The 15,622-nt window shown below is 50.0% G+C and overlaps 1 protein-coding gene across 1 annotated transcript in view; it reads right to left on the reverse strand.

Annotated features, from left to right (window-relative positions):
• FOCAD (focadhesin) overlaps positions 1 to 15,622 on the reverse strand; it is a 1,210,644-nt gene that overhangs the window by 902,281 nt on the left and 292,741 nt on the right. Inside the window, exon 10 of the mRNA XM_078675948.1 lies at positions 2,407 to 2,609. Within this exon, the coding sequence (XP_078532074.1) occupies positions 2,407 to 2,609 (203 nt within the window). The remainder of the gene's footprint in view (positions 1 to 2,406; positions 2,610 to 15,622) is intronic.

Here is a 15,622-nt window from a genome sequence, read left to right on the forward strand (position 1 = left end):
CAGGAAGGCACCGGATGAGAGTGTCTTGCACAGACCGATATGTTTGTTGAATGCAGAAATGACAATACTGGAAAAAGTACTTGCAAAAAACCTGATGAAGTTGGTGGACTCCTTGCTGCCACCAGATCAATCTGGCTTCATGCCCTTTAGGGCCACAAAACAATTTACAATGTCTGATGAGGTGATTGGCATGCAGGGAACATATCCAGGAGTAATCCTTTTTCCTAGCACTGGACTCTAAGGACTCTCTCTATCCTCAAACTATTTGGGGCTCACGCAGGAATTCGCACTAACTGGCACATGTCAGTGGCCTTTCAATTCGCTGCTGGTGCGACGGATTTGATGTGGAACCATTCCTTTAAGTGGCAACCTCAAGGTTTTACATACCTAGGAATTTACATCATGATCGATCTGGATCTATTTCTTCAACGGAATCTGTTTCGGGTACTTGAGGCCTACAGAACTGGTGAGGGACGGTGGAGGAAACTCCCAATTTTGTTGCTTAAATGGACAGAATTATGCATGATTTACCTGCCTAAATGTGCTCCAAAATAATCCCCATGAAGTCCCGGGCGAGTTCTTACGCACTGTAGTTCGGTTGGCACGCAGATTATTCTGGGTTTGGGCGGCACCCAGGATCGCCCTATCCACGATGATGAAGCAGCACATGGAGGGGTGATTGCACCCCCAAACCTTCAACTTTACTACTAGGCTGCACAGTTGTTGGTAATCAACAACTGGGCCTTCTCTACAATGCAGGAAACATTATTGATGGCGAACTGGTGGCAGATGGACTCAGAGGACTATGTCTGAAGGCTTTATGAAGGGAGGGTTATGGCTTCCTTACCGACCCCCGACTGACGTGGTTGTGAAGGTCTGGAGGTGGGAAACTAAGGCCTTGGGTGACAAACTGACACAGGAATCCCCCTTGTGGAACTCAGACCACTTGAGCGGTCAGTGACAGATAGAGGGCTACAAAAAATGAGATGTACTAGGAGCTTCCAAACTAGGAGACATTTGGCGAGATGGGGAGGGGATTCCATTTTTGGAACAACAGGCAGAATATGAACTGACAGAGTCAATTTTTAAGGTATCAGCAAATGTGACATATACTACGACAATGTAGAGACAGCTTGAACCAAGTAGCGAATTAGTCCCCGCTGGAGTACAAAGTACTGGGACAACACTTGACGCAACACGCAGTATCTCAGATATACTCCACACTCCTGCAAAATTAACTTTCACTGCTAGATGCTCTGAGGGACAAATAAGAGGGTGACCTAGGTAAGATGATGACTGGGGGATGGCATGCAGGTACTTGGAAGAAGTAGCAATTAGAGGGGGTTTCAGGCAGATCCAACTGAATGTACACCACAGTGCATATTTTATTAGAACTTCGTTATTCTGACTGGGGAGTACTTAGAATGATCAGCACCTACAGGGATGTCAGCAGAGGGTACTCTACTCCACAAAACATGGGAATGTTCAAGAGTACAGGTCAATTTGAGTAAAGTAGCCCAAAAACTTTCCACTGTGCTGGACAGTCAGGTGGCTCTCATCCAGCATTTAAGTGTCCCAAGGTATCTGGGAAGAACAGTCCTTCATGCTATTCCCTCCTTTTTTGTAACGTTTCCTTGATGGTGACCCCAAGGCATTTAATTAAATATTTAGGGTCTTCAAGACTGTTGTTCATGCAGGTATGGGAGAACAAAGTGGACTGGTGTAGGAGGACTGAAAGACTGGTGGGCGATGTCCTCAAAAGTTTGAAAAGATCTGGGGCCCAAGGGATGCAACAGACAAGGTAGCCATACGAGTGACTGACGGGAGGGGGAGATATTGGGGCAGGAGGGAATTGAGAGTCTCGTAGGGAATAAAAGGGGAAGTATGTAATTGTATGCTTGTTTTTAGACTGAAGCGCCCTCGACTCAGACCTGAGACACCTGGATTGATGTAGACTATGATGATACCTCAACAACTTGCCTCTTGACATTGTGTTTTTATGTCATGTTGCATATTCATGCATAACAATTAAATACAAATTATTTTAAAAATACAAATTCAATCTAGTCAAAAACACCCTAGAAGAGTGCCCACATTCCAAAGCGACACAGGGCTATAGAAATGGTGGTAAGCACTATGCAAATTAACATAAAATAGCATTAACATATCATTTTAATCCTAAGTGTTGATGGCCCAATACAAATTGCATATGAGGTCATGTTTATTGACATAATGAACACTTTCAAACATTTTAAAACTAGCATGGAGTTGTGTTTATTTACTTCAAATGCTACACATTATCTGCATGAGAAATCATATCCACTTTTACAAGCATCAATAGGAATTCTCCTATAATGAAAGGACCAGATGAACAATGCATTAATCAACCAACATGAACATAATTACCACTTTGTTATTTCCGTTACTGCAAGTCTGCTCCACAATTTCCAAAAGAGTAATGGCCAGCTGTTGCCGAGAGGTGCTCATCTCTGCTGAGACCAGACTCACTGCTGCTGAAGCAGACGACATGATCTGTAAGAGAGGCATCACCATTGCCAGAGCCACATCAGGAACATTCTGGGTCTCATAAAAGGACAGGATCTTCAGAGCTGGCCAGGAACAAAAACAACTTTTAGTAGCTGAGAGGCAAATGCAATAAATAATTTCAAGAAAAAAAAACAGTTTGCCTTTTCAATCTTGTAAACATGGCTGTTTTTTATTAAAACATAATTTGAACATTTGCAGGAATAATCACGGGGTACTTGGCAGGCCACAGGGTGGAGAGTTCAGTCGATAATGCGAGAGCACTTAAAGCATCTTCATTTCCATCAGATGGTTTCAATCGCTGTTAATTGAATAGTCCATCAATATTTTCATTTCTTTAAATTGTCTACATATTTTGCACCTGTGGAGAGCAGTTCACTTGCACTCATCAATGGACTGCATATAATCTGTATACTGGCATGTACTACCCTGATATGGTGGTTTCATTTAATATATGCTTTTGTAGACCATATTTCTGTTCCATTATGCTTGACAACTACTCCATGTGAAGGGTGTATAGTGAGGGTCAGGGAGGGTGATAGGGAAAGAAAGTTTCCTACTTGGTTCTTTACTCGCGAAAACATCTACCGATTTCAATGACTGAAGACACATTTAGCACATTATATACCAGACAAGAGCATTACAGATATTCAAATTACCAAAACGCACAAGTTACTACTTGTGTACCGATATTAGTAAGAGACATTAGTTAGTGATAGATTCCTTACCTTAGAATATTTCCCAGGATCCAGAAAGTTTTCTGCTTAGCAGTACCTCTGCGCACCGGTGGGTGACGCCGTGCGGCTCCGTGCCCGTCACTTGCATAGTAAGCACCAGGATGACGTCACGGAGGCTACTTAGGCGCCACCCATGCGCGCTGACGTCAGTTCTGTACACAACATTCCGCGCCGAAAGGCAGTGCCATGCCCGAAACCGACCTTTGGTGCATTAACTAGGGCCCTAAAAGGATGACCTTAACCCTAGTAATCAGTTCGCAGAACGGGGAGGATGGGTGGGGCGGTAAGGAATCTATCACTAACTAATATCTCTTACAGATTTATTGTTACACAAGTAGTAACTTGTGCACCTGAAAGAGACATGTTAGTGATAGATTCCTTACCTTAGAATAGATACCCCAGCAATACCAACCCCGATGGTGGGTCCGCGTACAAGATTACACCAAAAAGTCACGGAGCACAGAACGGCCAAAGAAGCTGTCTCTCCGGACCAGACTGTCAAGGCAGTAGTGCTTGGTAAACGTGTGCAATTCCGCACTATGTTCAAGCAATGTTTTCATTATTGTTATTAAATTAGTGAGAAGATGCTGCCAGAGTCTTTCTTCACTATTTTTCATGCATTCGGGGTAGCACTACGTGCACGCGCCTCGCCGCCTTTTTTAACCGCTCTACACCAGCGCTCCCTTACTGCTCCTTCGATGACGGCTGACATTCAGCTTTGACCGCAAGCATACAGGTACGTCTCCAGGCCCCCACACGGACCCTTCAGGCTCCATTATTTAGTCTTGTGTACGGGTTTTGAGTAAAAATCAACATTACGGCTGTTTCCTTTTAGTTGACACAGGGTTTTTTAACTCTCTCCCTCAGATACCGCGGGTAGCTGATGGCACCCTGACGGTTGTATTGGATTCAATCCCCCGCATCTGATCACCCATGATGTCGAGTTTGTAGGATAGGGGTTGGCACCCAGCTCTTTGTTTTTTATGGATCGTATTGAATAACAGCACACCATTTGAAAGTAGTTATCATTGAGTCCGTCCTTTGCTCACCGGATAGGCTGCTAGGCTTCCGTTGTTTCACCCTTCATGAACCCTTTTGGTTATGCAGATCTTACACACTACGTTCCATGACATGATGAAACTACGTGTCCTGTGATCCTCATAACCCCTGGTAATTCATTTTCCTTTAACTCACTCCCCACCTTAACCACACCCTTCCATGTATGTTTTGATCCCCGAGGGGATTTTGCTGACTCTGTTTTTGTATCTTTACTTTATAGACTGTGCCCTAGCCCATTTCCCCGTCCTGAGGAAGACCCTCCTGTAAAAGGGCCTACGCATCCCTACCCTGTTGTGGGGTTGAAACGTCGACAACAGATCCCCCACCAGCTTCTACCCCGAGCATGAAAAATGTATTCCCCTTTTGATAGAAGCATGGTTGCCTAAATCTCAAGTACATTGATTTGCGTTTTCTTTGGTTCTTGCCATTGCTGGTTCCTTATTCAAGATTGTAATTAAGGATATTTGACCTGTATTATACTACACTACGTAACCTTGCACTATGTCCCAGCACTTTACACCCTCACTCCCCTTTCCCTTTTTCTTGGGCACCTAATATGTGATTATGCTAACATGAGCTGTGCGCGCTGATGCGCAGGTACTTTGTGATTAAATAACAAATGTACACTTTATTTGATTCTATGTGTCTATATTTCTATTGAACTGTCCTTATTGTGCATTGTATCCTGGGACCCATCCTCCCTTTGTACTACTACCTACCCAGGTCCCAGTGACTTTCTTGGGTTCACCCCTGTGTTGTAACGTGGTAAACGTGTGCAGCGAGGTCCACATAGCTGCCGGACAAATGTCCTGCAAGGGAACGCCACGTCCCAAGGCAGTAGTGGCTGCAGTCGCCCTGGTCGAATGGGCACGCAGCCCCAAAGGAGGCTCCTTTTTGGCCAAGGAGTAACATGCTTTGATGCACAGAACGACCCACCGGGAGATGGTCCGTTTGTGCACAGCCCAACCTTTTTTGGCGCCCACGTAGCCAACAAAAAGCTGATCATCCACCTGGAACTGCTGTGTAGGCTGCTGATAGAATGCTATCGCACATTTTGGGTCCAGACGGTGGAGCCTCTCCTCTTCCCTTGAAGGATGCGGAGGCGGAAAGAAGGCGGGCAAAGTGATGGTCTGCCCGATGTGGAAGGGCGTGACAACTTTTGGCAGAAAAGAAGGACGGATCCTTAAAACCCCCTTGTCCGGATGAACGGAAATGAAATGAAAGGAGGTTTGGAAGAAAAGGCCTGGAGCTCACTCACTCTTCTGGCAGAGGTGATAGCAACCAGGGAAGCTGTCTTAGAGTAAGAAGACATAAAGGAAAGTTATGAAGAGGCTCAAAGGGAGCGCACATCAGAAAAGTCAAGACAAGATTTAAGTCCCATTGAGGCATTATGAAGGGCACGGGAGGAAACGTGTGTGTAATGCCTTTGTGAAATCGGTTAACAACCGGGGACTTAAAAAGAGAAGGCTGATCAGGGAGCCTTAGGAAGGCCGAAATGGCAGAAAGATAGCCTTTGATAGTGCCCAGAGCAGAGCCCTGCTGGGCCAAACAAAGGAGAAACAGAAGAACCTCAGAAAGAGGAGCTGAAAGGGAATCCACAGCCTTTGCTGTGCACCATGCCACAAATCTGTTTCATCGGCAGGCGTATACCGTTTTGGTGGAGGGACATTACAGACCTCGGGGGGAAGGTCGAAAGCGGTCAACTGTCGCCGTTCAATCTCCACGCATGGAGGTGGAGGCTGGACAGGTTCGGGTGGAGGACTATCCCCTGCTGCTGCGACAGAAGATCCTCCTGAAGAGGCAGACGGATCGGGGGATCGATGCTCATACTGAGTAGCTCGGGATACCATACTCTTCGAGCCCAGTTCGGAGCCACAAGAATGACTTGGGCTCAGTCGCGCCTGATCTTCTTCAGCACTCTGGGCAGAAGTGGTATAGGCGGAAAAGCGTACATTAGACAGCAACTCCACTCGCGACAAAAAGCGTCTCCAAGCGAGTGCCGCCTTGGAAACTCCAACGCACAAAACTGATGACATAGCGCGTTCTCTTCGGTGGCGAATAGATCTAACCAAGGCTCTCCCCACTGCAGAAAGAGACCTGGCGCCACGTCCGAGTTCAGACGCCATTTGTGATCCACCATGCACCGGCGGCTGAGTTCACCCGCCCTGGCGTTCAGAGTACCTGCCAGGTGTTGACCCACCAAGATAATGCCTTGATATTCCAGCCATGTCCAAAGGCGCAGAGCCTCCTGACATAGGGTCCACTACCCCACCCCGCCCTGTTTGTTGCAATACCACATAGCGGTGGTGTTGCCCATGAACACCTGCACCACACTTCCCCGGACAGAGGGAAGGAATGCCTTCAGTGCAAGCAGCCTCGCCCGCAACTCCAGAAGGTTGATAAGGAGCCGGGACTCCGCCGGGGACCAGAGGCCTCTGATCTCCGCCTCTCCCATGTGGCCTCCCCATCCCAGGAGGGACGCATCCGTCACCACTGTGTGCTACGGTTGGGAAAGGGAGAGGGATCTGCCACTGACCCAATTGCGATTCGTGAGCCACCACTGCAACCGTCGTGCAGCGCCCTCCAAGATATGGACGTGATCTGACAGGTTGCCCTGATGCTGTGCCCACTGGAACTTCAGGTCCCACTGCAGAGCCCGCGTATGCAATCTGGCATGCGTCACTAGCAGGACGCAGGAAGCCATCAGGCCCAGAAGCCAGAGGGTCATCCTGACTGCAACCCGGGATAGAGGCCAAAAGAGTGAAACCATAGCCTGAATATCCCGGACGCGCTGCTCGGGAGGATAAACCCAAAACAGTGTCGAATCCAGAACAGCTCCGATGAAGGCAAGCTTTTTGGAGGGACTCAGGTGCGACTTCGGCACATTGATGGAGAACCCCAGCAAATGCAGGAGGTCGGCCATAGTCTGGAGATGGGTGACGACTGCCTAAGGCAAGCCCCCTTTCAAACACCAGTCGTCGAGGTTGGGGAAGACGGACACCCCTGACCTGCGCAGATGAGCTGTGATCACCGCCATCACCTTCGTGAACACCCGAGGGGCACTGGTAAGGCCGGTGGGGAGCACGGCAAACTGAAAATGCTCCCGGTTTACCGTGAACCCCAAGTAGCGCCGGTGGGCCCGGCAGGACAGGGATGTGGAAATAGGCGTCCTGCAAGTTCAACGCCACCATCCAGTCTCCAGGGTCCAGGGCAGCCAGGACCTGAGCCAGAGTCAGCATCTTGAACTTCTCCCTCCGGAGAAAGCGATTTACGTCCTGGAGTTCCAAGATGGGACGTAGGCCCCCCTTGTCCTTCTTGGGGACCAGGAAGTAGTGGGAATAACAACCACTCTCTACTTCCTGATCGGGAACGCGCTCGATGGCCCCCTTGGCCAAGAGGGCTGTGACTTCCTGATAGAGAAGAGCCAAATGATCCCCCGGCATGCAGTGGAACCGAGGTGGCATGGCTGGAGGGGAGAACAGAAAGGGGAGCGAGTAACCTTGGCAGATTATCTGCAGCACCCACTTGTCCAATGTGATATCTCACCAGTGGTGGATGTGATGACGATCCCTGCCGCCTACCGGCGTGGGGTGCTCCCTGAAACCTGGATTAGAAAGGCTTGTAGATGGAGGCCGCAGGAGTGGAGGTGGACTGACCCACCCGTTGGTTACCAGACCCGACCCTGTGGAAGCCGCATCCGCGGCCATGCTGGGGCGGGTTCTGCACAGGCTTGGAGGAGGAGCACGCCTGGGCGCCTCTACCCTGGACACGAAAGGAACGAAACCCAGACGTGGCAGGGGCCTTCATGGAAAGACCCAAAGACTTGGCCGTGGCGCGCAAGTCTTTCAAGCGCTCCAGGGCATTTTCCGCCTTGTCACCAAAGAGATGAGAGCCATCGAAGGGTATGTCCATGAACGAGCTCTGGACATCAGGCGAGAACCAGTGGAGTGCAACCAGGAGTGGCGCCGCAGCGCCACCGTTGTGGAAATCGCCCTGCTCAAAAAAATCAGCAGTGTCCAAACCACACCTGATGGCAAATTTCGCTGCATCCTTGCCCTCCGCAATCGCCTGGGAAAGGACAGCCTGGACCTCCTCAGAGCACTGAGGCAGAACCTCTGCCACTGATTCCCACACTGCGTGGAAGTAACAGCCCATACGCAGGCGGTATTAACTGATCTCAACCCCAAATTGGCCGAGGAAAACAACCTCTTGCAATATTGGTCCAGCCTCTTAGAGTCCCTATCCGGCAGAGCAAAGGGAAAGGCACTCTGTGATGTCGAGGCCTGAATGACCAGGCTCTCAGGAGTGGGGTGAGTGGTCAAGAAGGCGGGATCACCAGACGCCGGATGATGATGCCTAGCGACGTTCTTATCCACCGGTACCCCAGAGACCGGCCGCAACCAAGTACCCAAGAGGACATCAGTAAGGGCCTCATTGAAAGGGAGCAGCGGCTCCGATGACGTAGACGCAGTCTGGGGCACCTCCGTAAGGAGGTTGGTCTTAAGGGCCACCGTGGGGAGGTCGCGATGGAGAGCCTCTGCGGCGCGCCGCAGCACCATTGTATAAGAAGCTCCTTCCTCCAGAGTAGGCGGAGGCGAGGAATACCCCGGGTCAGAAGACACATCAAGTTCACCCGCATCTTGAAGGTCATCCACCCAATCCTGCTCTGAGTCACACTACCACGCAAGGGGGTCCTCGGAGCCGTCCCAGTCCTAGTCTGGCTCCGGGGTAGAGGAAGCCAGCCGCGGCGGCAGGGCTGGACCCGGAGATGGGGTCAGCCGGGAGCGGCGCCAGCCGTGGCCGCGCTGGAGCCGCATCCCAACGTCGATCCCAGACCGGAAGAAAATGGGAACCGGGGTAGGGGCGGGATAAACGGCACCCAGTGTGGCGCCTGTGGCGGAGCCAGAGGCGGCGCTGGGGCCGGAGCCAAGGGCGGCGCAGGGGCCGGAGCCAGCGGCCCATTGCACCTTGGGGCGCCGGAGCCAAGGGCGCTGGATCCAGTGGCTCTGGGGCTGGCGCCAGAGGCGGTGCCGTCGGGCCAACAGGATCTGGACACGGGACCGAGGGGCCTGAAGGTATGCCGGCGGGAGCCTGGGGCCTGTAAAGGCGGTCCAAGGCAGCAAGGAACTCTTGCACCTGTTCGGGAGTCGCCGACGGGTATAGCGGATAGGCCGCTGGACTCCCAGGCTCCGGAGGAGCCGTAGGGGCGGAGCCCCTGTCCCCCACATCCGCCTCCGGGGAGCAACCGGGGGACGTCGGAGAGCGAGCACGCTTCTTCAACTTCTTTTTATGGCGTCACTTACCGGAATCCAAAGGGGAAGACTTAGAGTCCGAGGAGCGACAGCTCCGGGCCCACGAGTGGTCCAGCGAACGGCCCCGAGACCCGGAGCGGCGGTGAGAGGAGTGCCAGACCTCCAGCAACTTCCGGCGCCGCTCCCGTATGGCCTTCAGGGCCATGGCATGGCACTCCCAACAGTGATGCTCCAGGCAGTAGAGGCAGACATCATTGGGGTCCCCACCGACATATTACGGTGGCATAACCCGCAAGACTTAAAGCCGGGCATCCCTATGTGGACCAAGAAACAAGAAAAGGAGACAAAAAAGTGGCCCTAAAAAAAATGACTGAGGTACGTGCTCAATCCTGATCTGCGCTTTCGGCACGGAAAAAGAAAGAACTGACGTCAGTGCGCATGGATGGCGCCTAAGTAGCCTCCATGACGTCATCCCGGCGCTTACGACGCCAGTGACGGGCGCGAATTTTTCGGTTTGTCATTAAACCTGTGCTGTGTTCATTTTGTACTGCATATGTTTGGGAGTGCCAATTCAAATGCCTATAGTTCAAGACTATTCTATAGGAACCATCTGGTTTTGAGATGGGAAAAAAGGAGTGTTCAAGGGTGAGAGGAAATGTGCTATTATGCCTTGATACTGCAATTGGTCTAGTATTACTTTGATATCACGTTCTGCTTCTGGTTTTAAAGGGTAGTGTGATTTTGGTTCACTCTGTAGGAGAATAACGTGGACTAGAGTGTTCATCCCACCCTGCTTGCTTTCTATACAAGGCTGGAGCTTGTCTCACAGCCCATTCATTGACATAATTTTCCCCGATATCTTCAGATACTATGGGGGAGAAGGCTACCCCTTTATGACTTCCTCTCCCTGGGGTGCTTGCCTAATGAAGACTGAAGGCCAATCTTTTTCTGCTAGTGTGATGTCATAATCATCAGATAGTTGGGTCCAAAAGAGTGATTTGATTAGTACTACCTGAATAGTCCCATTCAATTTATATTTTTAGCTTGTAAACCTTATCAGGAGAATGTCTTTCCTCACTGGAGACTTGGTTTTATCCATCTTGTTTGGTCCTAGGTACCTCTAACCTCCCAAATGTTCCAACAGCTCAACTTTCTTAGGGTACAGACAAATTGGTGGCTGAGTGATAGGGGGTCCTATCAATGGTTCAGGGGGCAATGCTCCAGAATATTAGTTGAGATCGCCACAAGTAAACAGGCAAACCTAGCTATGTTGGAGGAACCTTCACGGTCCGAGCTTTCTTTAAGCAATAGACATGGGAAAAGGGGCTCTCCTATGGCATGTGTAATGCCTATGAAGAAAGCAGTTCAGATGCTTGCAGAAGACTAAATGTTCCTGGAGAGGTAATGCTGTTACTCGCTTTGGGAGTAACCCAGAGGAGGGTACAAAATATTTATACGAATGTAAGGAGGTACTGTTCCCATAGTGAAAAGGAAAAAGAAAAAGGAATATGAGGTGGACGAATACTGGGGAATCCTAAGGATTATTTATTGGTGCCCTCACACATCCAAGTCATGCTTCATCATCGGGTGCTCTCCTCATAGGGCGCAACCTACGTGTAGTGGGTCTGCCTGAAACTATCGAAGGACAACATGTAAGATCGGCTACAGTCCTTCACGCCCCCTGAAATCTTAATGCCCTTCTCCATTGAGAGAGCGCACAGAGTGCCTGCTCGCCGGCCTCCAATGGGAACCTCTCAGCATCCAGTAGCCCTTAAACTCCTGCACTTTAAGGACAGAGACGCTATCCTCTGTGCGGCTTGGGCCGCAGGACCCCTGATGGTAGACAACCACCCCATGATGATGTTCCCAGATTATACACTAGCAGTGCAGCGCCAGACAGCCACTTTCCAGCATATCAAATATAAGCTGAAGGAGCTTTATCTCCAGTATTCCTTGCTCTTTGTGCCACGTCTGTGAGTGACCTCATACAGGAAATCACACTTCTTCATTGAACCAGTGGCAGCCTGGGAGTCGGCGGAGAGGCACGCCGAAGGTGGCGTAGCCTTCCCGCCACCTGCAATGGACTGGGTCACCATGTCCTGAAAGTGGACTTCCCTGCTGTAACGATTACCGGATCCTCCTGACCTGTAACAGGTGATACATGAGAGGAAAGAAGCCTTGGAGGCTGCGGAGTCGATTTATAATGCTGACCGTCACACTGACTCTGATGCCAGCCCCCAGCGCTCTGCCAGAAGAGACAGTAGCTTGTCACTGACTTGCTCACCCATACGGAGCTCGATCACACTGCCACTGGTTATGCTACAGATGGTGGGTGATATCCTCCGAGCCTATTGCATGTCCATTAATCTTCTATGCAGTGTATAGCCCCGCGTGCCCGCCCCTGCGTTCTATGTGCCCTCTCTGGGGCGTTATAGTTTTCTTTTCCCCCTTTTTCTCCTGCTACACATTTCCTGCAGCTGTGCATGGGACACCACTTACTCTCTCCCCACCGCAGCCAGGGTTTGGCATGCGTGCACACTGCACAGATCATTTCACCCCTCCTTTCTTCCTTCAGCAGTCCTGTCTCTGAGCTGCTAACTCTCCTGGCAGTTGCTATCCTCATACGACATCATGCCCAGCGAAACCCACTTTGCGTCATCTGCCGAACCTCTCCCACAGCATTGTTCACTTGGTGCACGTTTACACAGTGGTCAGACTGTTTCACGCCATGCCTATTGTATTATTACCCCAGTTCTATTGTCCCAAACTGCACACTAGCCCTCACACACTGATACCAACCCATTCCCCACCAGGATTCCGTCGTCCTTGTGGCAACCAAAGCTGACCTGAGGCCACAACCTGACACCTGCTACATCCTACCATAATGTGATCGCATGGAACATCAGAGGGATGCATACCCCTTCCAGACGGTACTTGATATACTCTTACTTAGCCATCGCAATGAAAATGTATCGCTCCTGCAGGAGACACACATCACCCAAGCGGAGTCCACATGCTTTCTTCGGTGCTGGAGAAGCCAGGATTTCACAACTGATTACTCTGCCCAGGGGGTACAATCTAGATTAGAGCAGGGCTCCCTTTGTGGCAAATGACTCTGCGGTCGACCCACAAGGTCACTACCTTTTTGTGGGGGCACACTAGAGGGGCAAAGCTTTTTGCTCTGAACAATATATGCTCTGAACACAGAGCAACCTACCTTCCTTAACAGGCTTTCAAGGCTCCTGGCATGATGGGGAGGCATTCCCTGGTGACTGGGTGGAGATTTCAACAGTGTCCTAGACCCACTACTGTACAGTTCTCATCACCGCTTCCTGTCTCCCACATACTTTCATGCCAAACATCTGAGTACCTGACTGCACCAATGGTAGACATATGGCGGCAACACAGCGTGGAGGACAGATTGTACTCTTTATACTCCCACCCTCACGACCTCCACATGCGCCTTTAACGCACTGTCTGCTCCACTGAACTGACCACGTTTGTGACAGACACGGACTACTTGGGGAGGACGCATTCGGACCACAACCCTCAGTGCGTTCAGATATGCTGAGACAACCCTCCCATAGTAACATGGCGCCTTCAATCCTTAATGTCTCCTGCCTCAATTTCTTTGATGCAAGCACTGGCAGTGCATCATCCTACTGGATAGAATGGGACGCATTCAAAGTCACTGTCAGGAGTACTGCTTTAGCGCTGTCACGGGCAAAGGGAAACAGCTTGATCGGAATATTGCGAGAGGCTGGCTGTCACCTCAGCCGGAGGTGGCCACTGGTTCACCAAGGTGTGGCGAGAACACACAACTTTACGCTGTGGACTCCACATGGTCTCACTCTGGACCAAACAAAGTCGGCACCTCACCGGCTTGGTTAATTAGGCAAGACAGTCCACAGTGCCCCCATTCTATCCCTTACTTTGCCTCCAGCCAAGACGCTGCACACGCATCGTGAAATACTTGTAGCGTTCACCTAATTCTAAGAGCATCTTTATGCACCGGTGACTGGGATTAACAACTCGCCTGTAAAGGTTTTCCTATCAGGCGTGGACCTGCAGTGGATTCCACCAGACTTGGCAGTGGAACTCAATGCGGTAGTCACTCTATTTGAGATTCGCAAAGCCATTAGATTGCTGGCATCAGAAAAACACTCTGGAATCTGGCTACCTCAGGAAATCTAAACCCTATACAACAAAGCAATCTAAATCTCTTGCCTCCCATAGTCCCACTGGAAAACACGGATAGTTTCCATCCCTAAGCCAGTTGTGCTGCGATCCGAAAAGCCTTGGTTCCTATAGAACCTTAGCAATGCTCAACACAAACAATAGAATCCTTGGAAAAATACTGGCGAGCATTCTGGCTCCAGTGATTCTAAAGCTGGTCCATAAAGACTAGAATGGCTTTGTGCTGGGCTGCAGCACATCCTTAAATCTATGCCGCCTCTTCCGGGTCCTGGAGCAGTGCCAGGTTGCTGGCCACACACTGGCTGCCTGGTATTGGACTGGAGACTGCCTTCGACTCTTTAGAGTGGGGCTATCTTTTTGTCGTTCTATCCAAATTTGGTCCGTGTCCCCACATGCTTAGACTCATCAAGCTCCTACCCACTGCAACTTTGGCCCGGGTAAAGACTGGCAGGTATATCTCCCATACACATAGTTCTAGGCACTCACCAGGATTGTCCTCTTATCTCCACTTTTCTCTCTGGCCATGGAGCTCTTGGCAAATAAACTGTGGCCCCAGGGATGCAACTGGGGAATACTGCTGGGAGATGGCATACACGCTTTCTGACTCTAAATCGACTAAATGCTCCTTTACAAGCAAGTCATATTCTGCCTGTGATTGAGCTTGTGCTAACCTCTTTTGCTGCTGTCTCAGGCCTAGGCGTCAACTCAGAAAAGTCTTGCCTCTTCTCCCTGTCGGCTGGGGCAGCTGACCTCGCTCTCTTGCTAGGCGAGACAGTGGTGCAGTGGTACCTGGACACGATCCGGTACCTCAGTATCCAGACGCCGTGGCGTTGGAGGATGGCAACATACGCCGGGTTGGGAAGTGTCCTCCCTTTGCTGGCAAATCTCTTTCTGGACGACCTTACCTATGTCAGTGGCAGGACGCATTGCTCTTTCCAAGATGTGCCTGCTCTATTATTTTGCCAATGTTCCCACCTATTTGCAAAAATCCTTCTTTGTTACACTTTAAAGCCTGCTGGGCGACTTCATTTAGCACAGCGGCTGCCAACTAGTAGTACTATTAAAATTGTACCTGCCGACCAACAGGGGCTGGCTGGGGGCTCCTAACTATGAACACTACCTAGTTGCACAGCTGCTATGGGTGGTGCGGTGGTTCCAGAGACGTTTTAAGGCATGGACATAGTGGGTTCAGGCCCAGGGTGACAGCCTTTCAGGAGGCCCCTGATAGAGCCAACTTTGTTCTGCAGAATCTTGCCCTGATGACCTTGAGAATTCATTTTAAATACAATTTTAATGTAATCTATTTTTAATGTGGGTGATGTGTGAGAGTATATCACAGACAGATTGCAGAAAAATTTTGTGTTTATGTTTCATGCAATAGCAATAAAAAAAGTTACTTTTACATCAAAACAGGACCTCACATATTCGAAGTGGGAGAGTGGCACAAAGATTCTTTGCAGTAATATTAGTGAGCTGCAGCTGTGTTACCAAATTGAAAACATAATTATCCCTGAATATTAGATGTAAATACATTTACAACTTGGACACATGTGTCTGTGCACTGTAGGTCACCTGGCCAAAGAGGGCATGAAAGAGCTGATATTGGTTCATACATTCAAAGCTGTTTCGAACAGAGGCCCCCCAAATGCGTTTAGCCCAGGCACCCAAAATCCATAAGATCTCACTGGGTGGTTCACTGAGCACGATCTAGAAGGCACTGCGACATTAATGTCCCCCTCGTGGATCTTGGAGCACTTGCTACACCTTTTCCACCCTTCATCCAAGTTTCCTTTCTACCCATGCTCCGGCTTGCATCTTGCTAATGCCTTGGTG

Source organism: Lissotriton helveticus, chromosome 2_1 (assembly GCF_964261635.1).
Source record: "Lissotriton helveticus chromosome 2_1, aLisHel1.1, whole genome shotgun sequence".
Lineage (NCBI taxonomy): Eukaryota > Metazoa > Chordata > Amphibia > Caudata > Salamandridae > Lissotriton > Lissotriton helveticus.